Here is a 17,821-nt window from a genome sequence, read left to right as displayed (position 1 = left end):
CAATCTAGAAAAGCAATATTCAGTGTTCAATGAACAACATGTTTAATGTTGTTCTTGGTGGGAAACTGAGACAGCTAGATAGTTGTTTAAATTTCAGATGCACTCAAACTAGATATGCGCGTGCGCACACACACACACACACACACAGTCTGACACAATGTGTCTTGGGGGTGGCTAAAACAACTAATTTCCTCCTCCTACTCCAGATGCTTAGTGTGTGAGTGGCAGACAGGAGAGGGTGAGATACCAAAATCAGATCTGAACATCACTGCCAGACATCTCACACTGTAGAACCTCTTTCCCTCTAACAAGCTACGACAAGAGTGTCCTCAAAACTACAGGGTGAGGGAGATAGAGTGCTCAAGGGACAAATACAGTTTAAGTCAGGACTAAAAATATGAAAATAAAAAATAATTTAGATAGCAGTAAGAAAATCACAAAAAAAGAGAGAAAGAATGGCCATTCTGAGAATAAAAGCTGTGTTCTCTGTGTGATATGTATAGCCTGGTTTGCCTGGATACTTGTGCTGTGTGATTTGGATGGTCCACTAAAGAAATTATGAGAAAAATTACAGTTGAGTTACCTTTTTTTTTTGGTTTGTTCATTTGTTTTATTTGTCCTGTTTTGAAACTCACTGTGGTGAGGCAGCTAAAGTGAGGTCTTGTGTGTTTGTCTCTTGTGTGTGAACCATGGAAATTTAATTTGTAATTGAGCATTTTCCACGCATTGTTTTCAAGTTATGGTCCTAAACTTTTTCATGTGCTCCAACAAAATGCAAAACTAAATTTAAATATCAAATGTAGTGTTAAAACAACCAGCATTTTACCGGGCATGACTGGGGTTTCCAATGCAAAATTGGAACATTTTGTATGGATTAGGTGGTATGTGTCTGTGACAATGACAAAAACAAGGACAAAAATTGTATTGTATGCTTGTCAAATATGTGTTATTTGGGAAGTTTTTTCATGTATCCCTGCCCCCTTTTATCTCTCTTACTTATCACACATCTGTGATGTGCACAGTATAATTTTATGTGTCGTTTTTTTGGCAAATCTGTACAGTGTATATAGATATAAATGTGTATATAAAAGAGAAAAGAAACAAAATTGTTTGCAGTAGGTTTTTTTGCCCCCACTGGGCAGAACATGGACCAATTCTCCACATGAATGAATCTCAAAGAAATGAAAAGGAAATAAAACATACGATCCAGAACAGTCGACAGTGGAACCTCACATTGTGAATATTATGATCTATTTCACATTTTTATTTAGTTCCATCTCACCCCGCCAGCTTTCTGTCACTCAAACACTACAAAGAAGCTTACACAGCATATCTGTGGAAACATATTTTTCAGAACTTGAAATTGCACCTGACTTCAGACAGATGCCTTTAAGCTCTGCGTAGGCCAAGCAATTTCCATATTCAGGGGACACATACCAACACATCTGTCATATTCATATCATACAGGCTTTAATAGATAGATAGATAGATAGATAGATAGATAGATAGATAGATAGATAGATAGATAGATAGATAGATAGATAGATAGATAGATAGATAGATAGATAGATAGATAGATTTTTACTGTGATTGTTTTCTTAACACCCAAAATTTACATTATGCTGCATCCCATAGTTTTCTTCATGGTTTTTAAAATATATGTGGAAAACCAGTCCTTGGGTCCATGGAGTGAGATTCAGTTGACCTTGTATCTGATGTCTGTTTCCCCACTGTGTCTCACACGCACAAATATACACGCTGTTGTGAAAATAGCAGATTGCAGTCAGTTTCAAGGGCATTTGTTTTGGAAGACCAAGGTAGATATTTGTTTTGAAGATAGTGCCAGACTGCTAGTTTAGATATGGGTGTTTCTGTGTGTGCAGTATTTGATACTGTCAGAGCACCTTTTTGAACTGTTAATCTGTTTGTTGACTTTAGAAAAGGTTTGAAAGTGTGGGTGCTAGTGACACCCTGGGCTGGTATCTTATCCCATGGGTCTTTCCCAGTTCACGAGGCTCTCTGTTGCTCTCTGAATGGTCAGAGTTGTCTGGTCTGTTCTTTAAGATGTTCACATACTCTCAGTAGAGAACTAAATGTAGTTTAGGGGAGTAGTGTACGAATGTCACATGCCAGATTGGACCAGTGATATAGCATTCACATCACAGTTCATTTCAGTAATGTTAGTGATATTCCATGTACAGTATAGTGCATGAATTTCAATCCTGGCCTTTTGTTTATTGTCATTCCTACCCACCATATTTATCTCTTGAGTTATTTTCATCTAAGTTAGGGGTTATGCTATTGGGCATCCATTTGTGACAGTTTCTTCATCCCTTCTTTTAATAAAATGAGGGTGAGGGTGTTCCCTTTAAATCTCTGTTTGAGTGATTGCCTATGGCAATACAGTTGGCATTGATTGACAGGTCTCTTGGTAAGTTTTGAGAAGGAGATGGCAGCAGCTTCAGTCTCGTCACACCATTCAGAACCCACTGAATACTCAATGGATCCTCAAGTTCATATGCTATCAGTAATGATGGTCATTATGAGTGTTCCTCTCTCTCTGTCTCTGTGCGTGCATGTGTGTGTGTGTGTGTGTGTGTGTGTGTGTGTGTGACTAACTATGGAAACTTTTCTATCCCAGTTCTGCAGTTGAATATATCCCTGACTCCTCTTGATTGTGAAAAATTAGAGAGGGGGAGCTGCCTGCAGACAGATATAAAATAATCAGAAAGAAAAAAAATTGAGAGGAGCAAGAGAACATTGCAATTTTAAGATTTAAGAGGAGGACGGGAGGGCAAGACATGAAATACACAGCTGTCATGAAGCACTGACACAAACATAGCTGGAGGATGACACACATATCAGGAGGGAGAGGGAAGAAAAAAGACAGAAAGAGAGAAAGGGAGAGAGAGTGAAAAAAAAAGTGTGGCCAACCATCAGATCTACACTCTAAAGAAGACAGCAAAGAAGGCAAATATACACCACAGTTGAGTTACCATTAAACCCATGTGTTGTATTGGTGATTCAGTTTATTTATTTGTGTGGGGGTAGGAGACAGACAGGATGACCGTGTGTTAGAAACAAAAAATGAGTTTTACATAATGCCATTCACAGCATAACAATGCAGACTTATTTGTATTGTTAGTGTTGTGTAAAACTCGATATTTTGTATTCAGGTATTTTGCATTCAGACCAATCCCAGTGGCTCCTCCATTATAACCCTTCAGCACTATTAATCAGTTCCCTTCATGCTGATGTCCGTCCATTACCATGGGGCATCTGCATGACAGATGGCTGAGAAGTCAGAGAGTGGACTCTCTCTGTCTCTCTCTTCTGTTTACAGACGCTTTGTCCCTGAGAGACTGATGAGTGCGTTCTTTTTCAGACCCCATCTAAAATCATCTAACAATCTCAAACAGGTTGGCAGGCATCATAATTTATGTATTCATGTGTCATTTTGAAATATTGAAATATCATGTTTAACACAAGGGTGTGTGTGTCTGAGGGAGAGAGAGAGAGAGAGAGAGAGAGAGAGAGAGAGAGATTGTCAAGCCTGATAGTGGGGCGGAGGACTGCTCTTTTCATTCAAAGGAAGGGAAGCAAGGTTGAAGTGGAGGGTTAATCAGTTAATTGAAATAAAAGAAAGCTAGAAAACAGTCATTCAGTAGGAAAAACAGGACAGAGCAACAAGCTGTTCAAAAGCACGACTGAACCACACAGCAGGTCTGAGCTCACAACTGCCGAAGGGTTCTAGAGTAAAGAATAAAAACACAAAACCTCTTGAGATTCATCTCAAGGTTCCTTCTTGACTACTCCTGCATCACTCATAGCTAGCATTGTTACACCAGATCAGCTAGACATTTTGAACAAAACTGTTGATTATATTGACAGGTGCAAGCATCCTTGTCTCTAATGTGGTGAAACTGATATCTAAAATGTTATTGTATTAAAACAATAAGAGGGAAACAAAAGAAATTACGCCAACTGCCCCCTTCCAATTCTAGTACCTTCCATCTTTTAATATCTTGTAACATTAAGTCACCCTTAGCTAAGCAAGAGCAAATACTATGCACAAGTTCACACAGCATCAATGCAGTCATCTGTGTTCATGTGGCTCATCTGCTCCTCAGACAATCAGTTGAAACATTGCATTTCAGCAAGCATCACTACTCATATCAGCAAAATGTGAGCACACTCGCTGGTTACATTTTGCTGATATGAAAGTATTTCGAATGCATTGGGTAGACCATGAGTAAGGGATGAGCTAAGTATGATGATGGATTGGTTTTCATTTCTTTCTTATGCCTTTAAAATGGGGAAAGCGTTGTAACCTCATTTCAAATGTGTGAATGTGCTGCCATCTAAAGGTTATGATTTAATACTGCAACAAAAGGCAATACGCCCTCCCTCTCGTAAAATGCCTCGATTTTATGTACGCTCAGAGTGCCTGAGCCAAACCGTTTTGAGATGCACAGCTGTATTTCGATATATTTTAGCAACTTACCTTTAACCCACTCATTTGCTGTACTGAGGATGATAACCCTAAAACTACTTTAACACTCCTAGGACAACTAAACAAAGTCCTGAAAATTTTGGCAAACAGGATCCAGACGCTTCTATGCTATCTAGGGTTATTTACTTGAGTTTGTTCAGTGGAGCCATGGGTAATTTGACTATGGCATTAAATCTTCACTTGTTCCAGAGTAGCTGAGAGCTGGATCGTCTTCCTGAAACAGAAGAACAATGTGATTTTACATGTAACTAAGATATCATTACAGAAGATAACACAAGACATAACATTAGCTAATATTATCATGACAGAAGATCCCTGTAATCTATCTCTGAAACATTTTCAATGGGTAGTTTGATCTACAGTATTACAGGTCGCAGAAAATCATTATATTCAGTACATATTGTGGATGAATTTAAATTTGTACAGAAGAACTTGGACTGAGTGAAATAATTTTTGTTTTAATTTTTGGACACGGGTAATCTGAATTAGCAGTGGTCAGTGACATGTCATCTTAGTATATGTGCAGTTTCGTTCTTTTGTGCTCTGTAAACAGTCAAAATGAAACATTATACTGGATTTGTTACACATCACAATCTTTATTATTACAATGCCCCTGCTGAGAGAACACTTAACAGCATTTACAGTTATTACACAAGGTCCCCATTAGAGGATGTATATATACACATTGAACAGTACCCATGACTGTGCATTTTGTATTTTATGTATGTTGCATAACAGCACCCATTTTATGAATTTATACACAAATATTGTGCCTTGCTAGACTATGCACGATGCACATTCACTATGCTCTGTGTGGCTGCATATACTTATCTAACATATCACTGTACCTACTAACAAGAAAAGGAGGTTTTGAATGTGCGCCCTTTGGCTCCTGGTCATGTGTTCAGTTCTCAGGCTGTCTGAGGTGGAGGGCCTCTTCCCTTTCCAGTGGTGTTCTCCTCTCCCTAACGACTGCTCATGTAAAATAACTGACAGGGTGAAATATCTTCAACAGGATTTTAGCGACAGGTGCAAAACACAGCACTATTTGCCTTCAAAAACAAGATTAGAGGTTCGGGAACAAGTCCTGGGGGGTATTCCAGAAAGCAGGTTTAGTGAAAAGTCTGAGTTTGTTAACTCAGACCAAGTAGTAATCCTTCTAATAGAAGAGCCCTGTGGCTTTGTTTTGCCAGGAGACTGAGGACATAGGGCTCTTCTATTAGGAGGTTTACTTACTCTGAGTTAACTACCTCTTAGTTTTCACTAAACCTGCTTTCTGGAATACCCCCCTGGTGAAAACATCTAATATGTGTATGATGTCTACCAATGACTGTATAACTCTGCAGCACAAATCAGTGGCATTTACACATACAAGCAAGAGATTCCCATGAGCACACAATGGCCTTATAGGTGTCTCCCCACATTGCTTTCAACCATTTTTTTAAAAACATTTTTATGGCAAAAAAGAGACAGATAGAAGAATTTAATTAAAAACCACAAGCAAAATGATCTTTAAATTAACATATGGTCTTTCTACACCACAAGTGTCCATCCGCGAGAGGAGGGTGCGACACAGTATATAAGGGTTTTAAAATAGGACAGAGGGGCTTATGAGCCCTGCTCTATGTACAGTCAAGCTTTAGACATATGAGTTTGGTGCAAATGATTAGCCAAATGCTTAACAGTTCCAGACTGAAGGGCTAATATGGCCTTCATTGGCTGCTCTTGTCAAGGTACTCCAAGTTAGGTGCGTCAAGTCGCTGCTCATGCTCCCTGTTCTTGGTGAACTCCTTCAGCATGTCCATTACCTCCCCCTTGTACACATCAGGTGTTGGCTGTGTCTCTAACAAGGCAGGAAAAGAAAACACAAATTAAGCAAAGGAAACGTTCTTTGTTGGCTATCACAGATAAATGTTCTTTGTTGGCTATCACAGATGCTGTACCCCTGACTTTCTACCACTGACTTACGCATTTTCTTTTTCGCTTTTTACTCCTTCTCTGTTTCACATCTCTGAATCAAGTCAAACAAAGCTATTAAAACCTTGTAATGTATTTCACCTCCTCATAACTCCTCGACCCTCACCTGTTGCCCAGTAGTAGATATCCCAGTCATTGCTGGGCTCATTGATCAATCGATCATACTGCTGCAGTTGGACCTCTGTCATCGTGTTCAGGTACTGTTTGGCAAAAAGGCTGAAAAACAAGAAAATAAAAAAAAAAAGATTTAACAAGTATGTTACAGAGTTACACTAATATGACAACTTTACACTTGAATATCTGTTTTAAAAGGAGATTCCATTTATTAGGTAGAACACAACACCTCTGTTTACAATATGAAGTCGGTGTTGATAGAACGTTTATCAGGTTACCATCTTCTCACATTTGTTAACACTGGTTACAAGACATAAAAGATATAAGATATATTATAACTTCAAAACAGGGTAGCGGGCCAAGATCTTCTTCTCACCTGAGCAGGATACAGTTCTCCAGCATGCCTCTCTTGCGGCTCTCATAAAGCAGTCGTCGCCTCTTAATATCAATAGGCTCATTTGTTTTTTCCTGCCATGGTGGAAGGGGAATCTCAATCATCTGTGGCTCTGGTGCATCACCACGGTAGCCACGTGTTGTCACAGTACCCACAGCCGCTGGCCGCAAAGATGCACGGCAAACACTGGCAACCAACTGAAGAAGAAGGAAAACATAAGGACACAGCCTCAAAATGGCATGTACGTACTATCAGAAAAAGAACGCATGTCAGTTGGTCTTCTTAACCTTCTCTTCCTAAAAAAAAGATCTTGTCAGACCACAGTGTCTTCTTAGACAGACCAACAGATTACAGAATTGCCTTTCTTCTCTCTGTCTGTCTGCCTCTCCCCAAGTTTAATATTTTTGTTGACTTTACATAACGCGCAGTAACGAAATGCTATTTGCGTTATCTTTTTTCTAGCTTTAACATTGCCACTATTGATCTAAAGCCCTTGATCAGTAAGTAATGTGGCGGAGCCTGACAACAGTGGCAATGATTAGATTAGATATTTAATTCTTGGCGTTGTTTTTATTTTGTTGGATATACATGCTATCATGGCTGGTAAGCTTATACAGAGCAAGGACTCCTACTGGATCACAGTTGTTTTAAACTTTGTGTTCCTCAGATAAATCGTGATTTATTTTATGCCAGTGCAAAGTGGGAGCGTAGTGCAATTTACCCTCTACCAACTCAAACGGTCGGTTAGCTAACCAGCGCAACATTACGAAAAGCTTGAGGGTCGGTTTCATAACAATGTCAAAGTGACCTCATCCACACACATGTACGATCAATTATGCAAAATTCATAATACAGAGAGGACCATACAGGGTAACTCTACATTTACGAAAGCCGAGATTGTTTAGATTCTGATAAGTGGAGTATTACAGAATGTTAGCATACACACTGACACAACAGGCTCGCAATGCAGCAGGTGAAATGACAAAGAATTCTTGGCTACAGTCCAAAGACGTTCATTTGAATATAACATTATTTTCTGAAGCTTAAAACAATTTTGTTACTCACCTTTCTCGCAATTGTAGCCGACAGCATCTTGATCACCTCTGAGTCCTAGTGTTTCTGTGAGGTACTGGACAGTGATACTGTATATGTAACTCGTTCGGAAACGTGTGCGTTTCGTAACGAGCTCGCTTACGCTGTGGAAGCTCCGCCTTTACGCTGCTCTGATATCAGTTCAGTAACGGCTAAGGTCGCGATGTGGGTGTGAAAGGCTGGTCCTGGATCAGCCTAAATGAACAGCCTTTACTCGTCTCGCATTGTTACAAGGAAACGGAAGGACAGACCCGGTGGCCATCCTGGTAAGGGAAACTTCAGAGAGCAATATCTTAGAGAACATAACGAAAGATTAGCCTTACAGGAACAAAAATTACCTTAATCGTAACGTTAAAATCTGTTTAAAGAAAATAAGGACAGAGTCGACTGGGCTGAAAATTCTATGCATGTGGGGAACCATGTGCAATAAACACTGTTTCTCATCGGAACTGTAAACAGGTTCCATCGTGATGCGCTGCAATGGAACCTACAGAGTTATTCAGTAACTGGTCGTGTTGACAGCCACCTGTATGGTTGGGAGACATCAAATACTCTACTGATATAACAGATAGATATGATTGATTAAATAATCAAAATATTTAAGCTGGCGCATGCACTTACGCGCTAAAACCGAAGTTCCAGCATACAGCATGTCCATGCACGTTCTGTCTCGTTAGCGTATGGACTTTGACTCACGGTCACAGGGATGGGCCATTGCTAAGGTTAGCCTCGCAAGTAAACATGACATTTTCATAACGCTGTTAGCTGCAGTATCTAAAAAAAGAAAAGAAAGAAAAAGAAAACATTATTTTAAATCGCATGGTCTTGTTCCTGAAACAACTGCAAGGTGGTACTCTCTCGGTAGTACTGAGTGGTGCCAAATAGATTTCTAAATTATTTGGGGATGGCTGTTGCTCCGGCAGCCGATAGCGGGACCACAGAGCACATCGACATCTACGACGACGTCTTCAATCAGTGCAGTGGGGAGGTGAGCAAGGGGCGGGGGCCACTAAGCGAATGGGATTTGTGGAACACGAGGTGCCTTTTAATGATCACAACTTAATGTTAGAGTTCCACTGATTTTCACTTTCTGTATAAGTTGCAAAATTGAACTGTGTTTATCACGTTTCCAAAACGTGTTCGTTGCAAGTCAGAATATAATTAAACATGGATGCAGAGTGGATGATCGGCTAAATAACAAGAGCAGCAAGCATCTCTGTGCTGTATTTTTATAGTTAGTAGTATTAATTATCATGTACATATCTCACGGTACAAGCAATTATATACTTACATTACGCGCTTTGTTCGACTTGTAAATAAGAAGCGAGAACCCCTGGTACATTTTGTACAGACTGCAACTTGGCCGCATCTAATTTTTTTTGTATGATGGTAATATGCTTTGCCTTTTGAGAAATGATAACTCTGGGAGAATTTCCGCCTCAGCTTTCTGTTAGTGTTCATTTCAGGTGGCACAGGTCAGTCAAATTATTAAACATGTCCCTGCAGTCTCCTTCTCGTAATCTGATTTGTGTATATAATATATTTATAACACCCGAAAGAGAAGGACGATTCATTATGTTCGTGCTCCACTTAAGAAAAAAAATGAACGTTAGAAATTTGCTGTGGAAGGAAACCTAATGTTTTCAGCTTGTTACTTGTTCAAGCACAGTGTTTCACTCACACTTAATTCTCGTTTTGCCCCTGCAGGTGGGGGACTTTCTCGGTACAGCTGAGCCAGATGATCTATATGACGATGTGTTGACTGGTTCCGTGGATCGTGACAGACTGTTGGCAGGCGACATGCCACTGAAGGACAAGGATCAGCTGAAAAATGACAACAAGCCAGCAGTACTGTACACATACAGAGGAGGGGTGGGAGGGAAAACCAAGCGGTTGGCAGTCTACGTGGGCAACTTCTCTTGGGTGAGTTAAGAGTGAAGTTCCCTCTCATAAATGAATGAGGAAATTTTAAATTTAATTTTATACATTTAATTTATATTTAATGAATGCCATATGATGTATCATTTCCGATTATTTTTGTACACAGAGGAAGAAACATTGAATGGAAATTAAATTGATGACTTTATATTACCCTTTTTCACCCTGCTCACGTTTCTCACTACTCATTCTTAATAAATTTCATCCTGTTTGTCACTGTAACTTTCAAATACTTCAACCTCTTTCAAGATCTCTTCACTTACCTTCCTCTTGTGTGACTCCTTGCATTTCTTTCTCTTTGGACCCCACCCTTAGTGGACCTCAGACAAAGACATTCTTAACATAACACGTACCCTGGGGGTGAAAGATATTGTGGAAATTAAGTTTGCTGAGAACAGAGCAAATGGCCAGTCCAGGGGGTGAGTAAGTCTTCACTCCCTCTTCACTATTCTCTATCCATCCAACTTTATTGATTTTTTTTCAAGGACATAAATTCTTGTTTCCTGCTTATGCATATCTGTCATAGCTTTGCTGAGGTTGTGGTGTCCACAGAGGAATCTTTGCAGAAGTTACTGGAGACAATGCCACAATGTCAGATAAATGGAGAACGTATGGACTGTCGATTTGCTACTCGCCAGAACCTTGCAGTGTTTGAAGCACAGGCAAAAAAACGTAAGAATTTTTTTAGAGACATAATAAATGCCCAACATTTAACCAAGTAGTCTAATTCTATACTTAATTCTCATAAGACTGATGCACAAGTTATTTAAAAGAGTCATCTAATCACCACATATCAGGCTTTAAGGAAAGTGGATTTTCTGTTAGCTGGAAGATTTTTGATTATTACTGAGATTATTATTGCTCATGTTGTGTTGGTATTCTCTGTCACATTCTGCCCAGAGCAACTGAGTTACAGGTGATTGATTTTGTAAGCCACACAACCTCTTTCAAAACACCATTTTTATACTTTTTTCCACACAAAAGACAGTAAAATGATACATGAAACAGTTCAGATTTAATAAAAAAGTAAAACAGTGTGTGTTACCCATACCGTTAAAACTGTTCACTCCTTCTTTGTGCTTCAGGTATTCCTCAGCGTTCTAATTCAAAGAACGAGTTGTCAGGTTTTGCAGACGGACATGCTGCAGTCTCATCCCCTACAAAGCCCCCTCCTCCTGCTCCTCTTATGCTCTCTCCCCCTGCCCAAACAAACAAACTGCCGTCTCTCCTTCCTCCTTTCTTCAGCCAGCCCCCTCTCTTTCCCCCACCTCCGCCCCCTCTTCCACCTCCCCCTATGCTACCTCTTTATCCTCCACCTCCTCCAAGCATCCCCAGCCACCAACTGCACACTCCCAACCTTCACCTCAACCCTGCCTTCTTTTCCCCACCACAAGAGAGCTGTAGTAGCAGCAGCACAGTTTATAGTAGGCACAGGTGAGTATACGCTCACCTTGTGTGTGTGCAACTGTACATACACTCTTGTGTATATGTGTAATGAGTCTGACTGTTATGAGATAACGTGTATATGATGACTGTGTTTTCAGCAGGGAGAGCGAAGTCTCTACGCCGCCACTGTCCGAGGGCGAGTATGAGGAGCTGATAAACAGGAATAGGACCATCGCCAGCAGCGCCATCACTAAAGCCATTTCAGGAGCCACTGCAGGTTTCTCACACGACCTCTCTCGATACATCCAGTGTCTCATTGCTGTTAGTTTCAGCTGTTCATTTGACAATAGAATCAGTATTTATGTTTTTAACATTGAACTTAAGCATTCAGCAACAGGACAGGGTATCTGCAGTACTGCATTTCAAAACCACTGATATCTCCAATTGTTGAAGTCCCTCTAAAATCCAGAAGAATTGTTAAAAAATGGAGCAGATGTTAAAATATATCATTTCTCTTTTCTTTTATCCCTCTTTCAGGTGACGTCTCCATGGCCATAGAGACCCTTCTCACAGCTATTGCGGTCATCAAACAGTCCCGTGTGTACAGTGACAGCTGCTGTCGGAGCCTGGTTTCCTCCCTCAAAGACTGCCTCTTTTCCATTGAGAGCAAGTCCTATGGCTCCAGGTAATTGTATGTGTGAGGGAGGGTTATTTCTTAATCTCATTTTGGGTTGGTGGCCCAAGAGGAAAGGGTTAAGAAATAATGCCCTAATGTATAAGAATCCTACGAGTGCTGTTGGTTGATGTTCATATTTACGTGGCAGTACACAGACTTCAGTGTAAAAGTATCCTCAAAATAATTTTCAAAATGTATCTCTCATGCCCCAGAAAACGGCATCGCTCCCGTGACAGAGAGCGAGATCGGGACAGAGACCGGGGGGGCAGTGCGTCACGTCGACATCGAGAGCGCTCAGCCAGCGCGGATAAAGACAGAGAGTGGGACCGGGTGCGAGAACGGCACAGAGAACACCGTGAACGGCACCGTTAGGTGAGTCAAGTTATGGTCACATACAGTGGTTTTGTTTTTCTGAACTGATTTGCTGGTGACACTAAGAACCTTAAAATTACCTAACAATGCATGGCAGTAGTGATGGGTGTTAGTGCTTTTCTAGATTTGAATGATTCTGCATGCATGAAATATGAAGACAACATAACTGAATTTACAATGTTTCAGTACACTGTGTCTTCTGTTGGTATATAATTAAGATGTGAGAAGTTAAGACATCCCGTCAGAAAATCTTAGTCTTACTGGGAACATTGTTGCTTTGTTCATGCTGTCCTACCGTATGATGGAAGTAATCACTTATACATGATGTTCTTAGCAGAATGTTGCAGTTCTTCCTAGTACTGAATTTGTCAATAATTTGTCATTCTTAAGAACCTTATAATGCTCATGTTTTAACAGGTTTTTCTTCTTACTTCCCTTAGGACCCCACTCATACTGTCAGGAGGGGGCTTTGTCTGCAAAGACTTGGTGGGGTGTGGTGGGGATATCAAAAGAGCAAAGAGAAAGGGTTTGGTAAAACCTCCCTTCTACGCGTTGGTCCCACCATAAAAAAACACCCCCTCTGACTGAATAAATTCAGCCAAGATCACAAAAGTAATTCAACACATCTTTCAATGGACACCTCTCCATTTTCCATAGTTGTCTTTTATCCCATTGTAGCGATATTGTTCAATAATTACATCTCTTCATAACAAAAATGGCTGTTAAAGCGCAGTTGCTGGTAACTGCTTACACTCTGTGACGCTACCATGGTTTATTTTGTTTACATGTTAAATGATTGTATGTTTTTGTTTTCTGCTCCCTCAAACCTATTTTGTAACAAAGACAAATTAAAAATGATGTAACAGGATTTAACTGTTACTGGAACTGTCATATAGTTTTAATTTCAGAGAAGAGTGAGGAGTATTCTTGAATCCATTCTGAAGTGTGGTCTTGATATGTTTGAAAGTGAAAGCTGTAGTGAATCTTTACGTATAGGCAATTTTGTGCTGGGTAAAAACCACAGAGTGTCTAGGGATGGGGTTCAATGATCAGCCTCAGGATATCAGCATTCAAAGTTAGGGATCTTTTGGGGGGGGGGGGGGGGGGGGGAATATGATTTTTTTTCCCGACAGTTTAAAAATTTATATATATATATAAAAACAAAGTGGCATTATACAGCCTCCAGAACATTTGCCTAAAGCCTTTTTTTTAAATTTTGCATTTACAGAGCAGGCTTTGCATGGTTGTCTAAGGCAGAGATACTTAATAAAATTATCCTAGAGATAAGATCACAAAATGTTTTATTACCCCCATGAAGATAAACTTAGAGATAAGTCTCAAGAACAAGACCGTAATTACCACCAAGACTCAATGACTGGCTGCATTACAAAATAATAAAGCTAAATACAAAAATATTCTTTCAAGATGTCATATAAAGATAACAGAAATTTGAGAAACACATCTGCCTGCCAAATTTGCAATTCATCAGGCTTAATGTCCATTTGTGAAAGGCTGCAGAGCAAGATTCCAGGTTTCATCATTTCTCCAGGGGTGCGTAGTTCAGTAGCTTCTCAATGAGATCAACGTGTGAAAGCAGCATCCTGCGACAGCAGTATCTCTTTAAACCCAGGGCGTCCAGCGCATCTCTACAGAACAACATTTAAAAACCACAACGTGACCACTGGTGGCAACAATATTTGTTTACTTCCAGATAACTGTGGCAAGAAACACTGGGCTGAGGACAGAAAAATAAATATTACCTTTAAGAAATATTTGCATTCCATTTGACTGTGTAATAAGCGGCCTGAATTTACGTTTACCTACTTTAAATTCACGCAATAAGGCACATCAGGTAGTCCTGTACTGTACATACTGTCAGAATATAAGACCGTCAGTCACATTTTCACTTGTGACAATATTCAGAATGTGATGTAGACTTGCGTGCCTGAACACTTTTAACCAAAGAGATATTGTCAGTATTTTCCTTCTTCACAGGTCGAAGTGTTTTGCGTGGTAACACCAAGCTTCTCGTCTCGCGTTTAGTGCACTGATATATTATTCGACCATCGTTTATGCATTCATATAACTAATCCACGTCTCTAGGGAATGAAGACTTACCCTTCAGTGTACTCCGCCTGAAGCAAACCTAGGTACGCCTCCCACTTGTTACCGACAATTTTGCCACATGTGAAGCACCGCACTGGGATAATCATTTTGACGAGTAACAGTCCTGCTGGTATAAACGGAGACAATGTTTTGACTGTAGTACGCTTCACACAGACAAACTTCGTTTAAGTGTGACTGGTTATAACCATCACAAACGACAGGAAAGCTAACTAGCTATCCTAATTCATTAGCTAACTGATTAGCTAGAAATCAACTTCATTCCATTTCGCCATTTTTACATTTAAAAGCAAGTTCTGTCTGAATTTTCAATAATAATCAGCTTGATTAATATGGAATATCGCAGTCTCTGCGTAGGCAAATTATAAGAAAGTAGATAATTACCGGTGGATAGAATCCGTCACACGTTGCTTGTTCTTTCACAAAACAAGCTGGTATACACTGCGCTAACCTTCCGGTTTGTGCCTCGATACATACGTCACAGCCGGTTTGTGACTCTACCAGAATCTCTGCTCTTCCGAACGGTTTATGAAATAAACGCTTGCAAGTGTGTTATATTCCTCGAAATATAAACAAATTGGTAGAGAAAGTATCTCAGCCTTCTGGTATGTTTGTATTACATTAGTCAGATATGACTTTGGATGGAATTCACACCCATGGTTTCAAATGTGTGGACAGTCTACTATACGGCGTCCCGTTTTGGCCCTTTTTCGTTTTGTTCATTGTAGGGGCTCGGATTTCATTTGTTGACCCTAGAGAATGCCTAGTCATCTTTGTCTCTGTGAGTGATAATGCAAGCTTGAAATAACAGGGATATTCTTGTGTGTGTGTTGAAAGGGATCAACATTTGAGCTCAGAATGACCCCACAAATGTAATTTGAATCCCTTACAAAAAGTCCTATAGGAATCTGGTAAGAATTTGTGGAGTTCCATGGGACCTGAATCCCTGTATGAAGTCCAACACGTGTGATAATTTTCTTGTTGGAAATCTGGTAGGATTACAATTTTCTTGCAAGATTTTTTCTGGTTTTTAGAATTCACACACAGCGCCTGCCTAAATCTCAGATCTACAAACATTTCTCCTAATCATTGTGTCATCATCTGTTATGAGAAGTGGAAGAGAAAGTGCCAGTGTGGATTAACTGGCTTGGATTAACTATGAACTTTCACCATCACTCAGAGAAAATTTGGTTCATCACACTTTAATATGGTCATAAAGTCACAAAGTAGCCATTTTGTTTGGACTTTTACACAAAGAGCAGCAGTTAGGGGGTTGGGGAGGAATAGCGCTAAAGAAGCACATGTTTTTAGGAGCAGAAAAGGGCTTAAAGATCACCACCTGCACCATCATTATCAGAATCATCATCATCATCATCATCATCATCATCATCATCATCATTATCATCATCATCATCAGCCCGTTTAATCTACAAAGAGTGTGTTAAAACGTGGAGTCCTACTGTATTTATTGCATTTATACGCTCTTGAGAAGAAAAATACATAGTTTTTGTCTTCCTTGTTTAATTGCGTGATAAATCTAAGGTGTTTAGGAGGAGGGATCATTTTGAATTATAAGCATAATAGGGTTATTAAAGCCATTAGATTATTAAAGATGTGACGTGCATGCCAGTTCACAATCCCTTCAAGCCATGGGATCACAGTATGTACACCTTATCTGCATATTCTGGATAAATAGTACCCATCCAAACCTGGTAATATAAATTTTAAGAGTATTGCTAAATTGTTTTACTTATTTACTTGTGTGTATCCCACATGGCCTTCACACTATTTGGGAAATGAGAGCAAATGTGGAGATTCTAAATGGCGGTTGAGGCTTTAACAAATGTACAAACATAAAGAAAAATGGCTAAGAAAACGGTTATTTGCATAAGCAAGAAAATCAAGAATCTTACGAAACAAACTATTAATACTGAGACCAAGCAACGGTATATCATCTGAGAATTACCACTGCTAAGATACATAGAAAAACATTAATATTTCAGACAGACCAATGTCCAAATTTTCCAACCTAGCATAGATAAAATCTAAAACATATGCAAGTACTCTAGGCTCTTAAACTGGAATGAGTATACTAGAAATACTTGTTCTGTTTTATTTTATTGTACTATTATTTTTCTTTTTATTATTATTTGAAATGGTTGCATTTATTATTTTCTCTACAGGACTGGTTGCATATGCATATCCCCACACACAGGCATTATAGACTGATTATAATGGCCATGTCATTAACTCTAATACAAGCAGGGGACTGAATATGCTCATAGCCATAGATCACTGTTCATCAACTTGAATACATTTCATTGTGTATAGGATGTTTACCTTGGCTATCAATCAACTGTAAAATGAACAATAATCAAAATGCAAATAAAAAGTATATGCTTGCCACATACTTCTATACTCTCCATATTTGCTTTCAAATTTGAAACACTCAGAATCATTGATAATTTGAACAATAATATTTAGGGATCCAAGATAACATCTCCTACTGAACCAATAGGCATTTGCATTTGTTTTCTTTCTTTGGGGAAATGGGTGAAAAAAAAATGATGTCGTGACTGGCATCTGAACACACACATTATTTGGAGTTCATCTTATCAAAGCACGTTTGAACAATGACTGTACACGATGAACATCATAACATGTAAGAACCAGTAAGCAACATAATGAGTGAGGGTTGTACTCTCATTTGCCCTATGCTCTTGGAAAGCAAATGCAATTCTGTTCATCTGACTGGTCCAATTGAAAATACTGACAAAACTGTATTCTTAACTGTAACAGGAACAGTAGATAAATAAAGTTAATTAAGGTCAGTATGTAAAAATGTGTGATAACATCTCATTATATATTTGAGGGTGGTTTATATTGGTACCAACATGAATGCATGGTTGTTTTGGTCTTAGAAAAGGAAATAGAGGCGATTTGGGGAATGTGTCATTAGAGGGTTTACTGACAGCTATAATTATTTTCTCTACAAGCATCAAAATGAAAGCAGTGCAGAACATGAAGAAGCACAGTGGCTCCCCACCCCCATATAAATATCAACCCTAGGATAGTCTGTGAACCAAATGACCAGCCATCTGTTGCCAGGTGACTGTCAATTCTTCTTGGCCAACAATATCACTCCGACAAGGATGGCTCCAAGAGCAATGACGGCTCCTCCAATGATGAAGGGCTTCAGGCTCTCTAGGGAGTCAGTGCTGCTTTCTGCTGCCTC

The 17,821-nt window shown here is 39.5% G+C and overlaps 3 protein-coding genes across 4 annotated transcripts; 1 reads left to right on the top strand and 2 right to left on the bottom strand.

The window, feature by feature from the left end:
* Nucleotides 1–5,093: 5,093 nt before the first annotated feature.
* sdhaf2 (succinate dehydrogenase complex assembly factor 2) lies at nt 5,094–8,582 on the bottom strand. Its single transcript, XM_030794476.1, has 4 exons — nt 8,064–8,582; nt 6,981–7,195; nt 6,597–6,706; nt 5,094–6,356 (listed from the first exon to the last, which is right to left on the bottom strand). Exons 1-4 carry the CDS (start codon nt 8,088–8,090, stop codon nt 6,226–6,228), a joined length of 483 nt encoding a protein of 160 aa, XP_030650336.1. The 5' UTR covers nt 8,091–8,582; the 3' UTR covers nt 5,094–6,225.
* Nucleotides 8,583–8,664: 82 nt separating this feature from the next.
* LOC115830314 (cleavage and polyadenylation specificity factor subunit 7-like) lies at nt 8,665–13,330 on the top strand. The gene is made up of 9 exons (XM_030794475.1): nt 8,665–9,078; nt 9,798–10,013; nt 10,344–10,447; nt 10,555–10,700; nt 11,114–11,462; nt 11,573–11,691; nt 11,952–12,099; nt 12,303–12,462; nt 12,903–13,330. The coding sequence occupies exons 1-8, from the start codon at nt 8,995–8,997 to the stop codon at nt 12,460–12,462; spliced, it is 1,326 nt and encodes a 441-aa protein (XP_030650335.1). The 5' UTR covers nt 8,665–8,994; the 3' UTR covers nt 12,903–13,330.
* A 391-nt stretch (nt 13,331–13,721) lies between these two features.
* On the bottom strand, nt 13,722–15,033 carry polr2l (RNA polymerase II, I and III subunit L). Of its 2 annotated transcripts, none has more exons than XM_030794478.1 (3): nt 14,971–15,033; nt 14,581–14,695; nt 13,722–14,108 (listed from the first exon to the last, which is right to left on the bottom strand). In XM_030794478.1, exons 2-3 carry the CDS (start codon nt 14,673–14,675, stop codon nt 14,000–14,002), a joined length of 204 nt encoding a protein of 67 aa, XP_030650338.1. In that variant the 5' UTR covers nt 14,676–14,695; nt 14,971–15,033; the 3' UTR covers nt 13,722–13,999. The 2 variants fall into 2 exon arrangements, with proteins under 2 accessions (XP_030650338.1, XP_030650339.1); XM_030794479.1 differs by having other exon boundaries at nt 14,581–14,692.
* Between the last annotated feature and the right edge of the window lie 2,788 nt (nt 15,034–17,821).

The sequence above is a fragment of the Chanos chanos genome, chromosome 2, assembly GCF_902362185.1.
Source record: "Chanos chanos chromosome 2, fChaCha1.1, whole genome shotgun sequence".
In the NCBI taxonomy this organism is placed as follows: domain Eukaryota; kingdom Metazoa; phylum Chordata; class Actinopteri; order Gonorynchiformes; family Chanidae; genus Chanos; species Chanos chanos.
The sequence above is the reverse complement of the archived record's forward strand: the minus strand, read 5'-3'. Positions and strand labels throughout refer to the sequence as shown.

What these genes read in the sequence shown, in the direction of transcription:
- sdhaf2 (XM_030794476.1), bottom strand. Translation starts at nt 8,090, where the DNA reads ATGCTGTCGGCTACAATTGCGAGAAAG. An exon ending in CGGCTACAATTGCGAGAAAG is followed by an intron (nt 7,196 to 8,063) that starts GTGAGTAACAAA and finishes CTTCTTCTTCAG; the next exon opens with TTGGTTGCCAGTGTTTGCCG. An exon ending in TATCTACTACTGGGCAACAG is followed by an intron (nt 6,357 to 6,596) that starts GTGAGGGTCGAG and finishes CTGCCTTGTTAG; the next exon opens with AGACACAGCCAACACCTGAT.
- polr2l (XM_030794478.1), bottom strand. Translation starts at nt 14,675, where the DNA reads ATGATTATCCCAGTGCGGTGCTTCACATGTGGCAAAATTGTCGGTAAC. An exon ending in CAGGCGGAGTACACTGAAGG is followed by an intron (nt 14,109 to 14,580) that starts GTAAGTCTTCAT and finishes GTTGTTCTGTAG; the next exon opens with AGATGCGCTGGACGCCCTGG.
- LOC115830314 (XM_030794475.1), top strand. Translation starts at nt 8,995, where the DNA reads ATGGCTGTTGCTCCGGCAGCCGATAGCGGGACCACAGAGCACATCGAC. An exon ending in TCAATCAGTGCAGTGGGGAG is followed by an intron (nt 9,079 to 9,797) that starts GTGAGCAAGGGG and finishes TTGCCCCTGCAG; the next exon opens with GTGGGGGACTTTCTCGGTAC. An exon ending in ACGTGGGCAACTTCTCTTGG is followed by an intron (nt 10,014 to 10,343) that starts GTGAGTTAAGAG and finishes CCCCACCCTTAG; the next exon opens with TGGACCTCAGACAAAGACAT.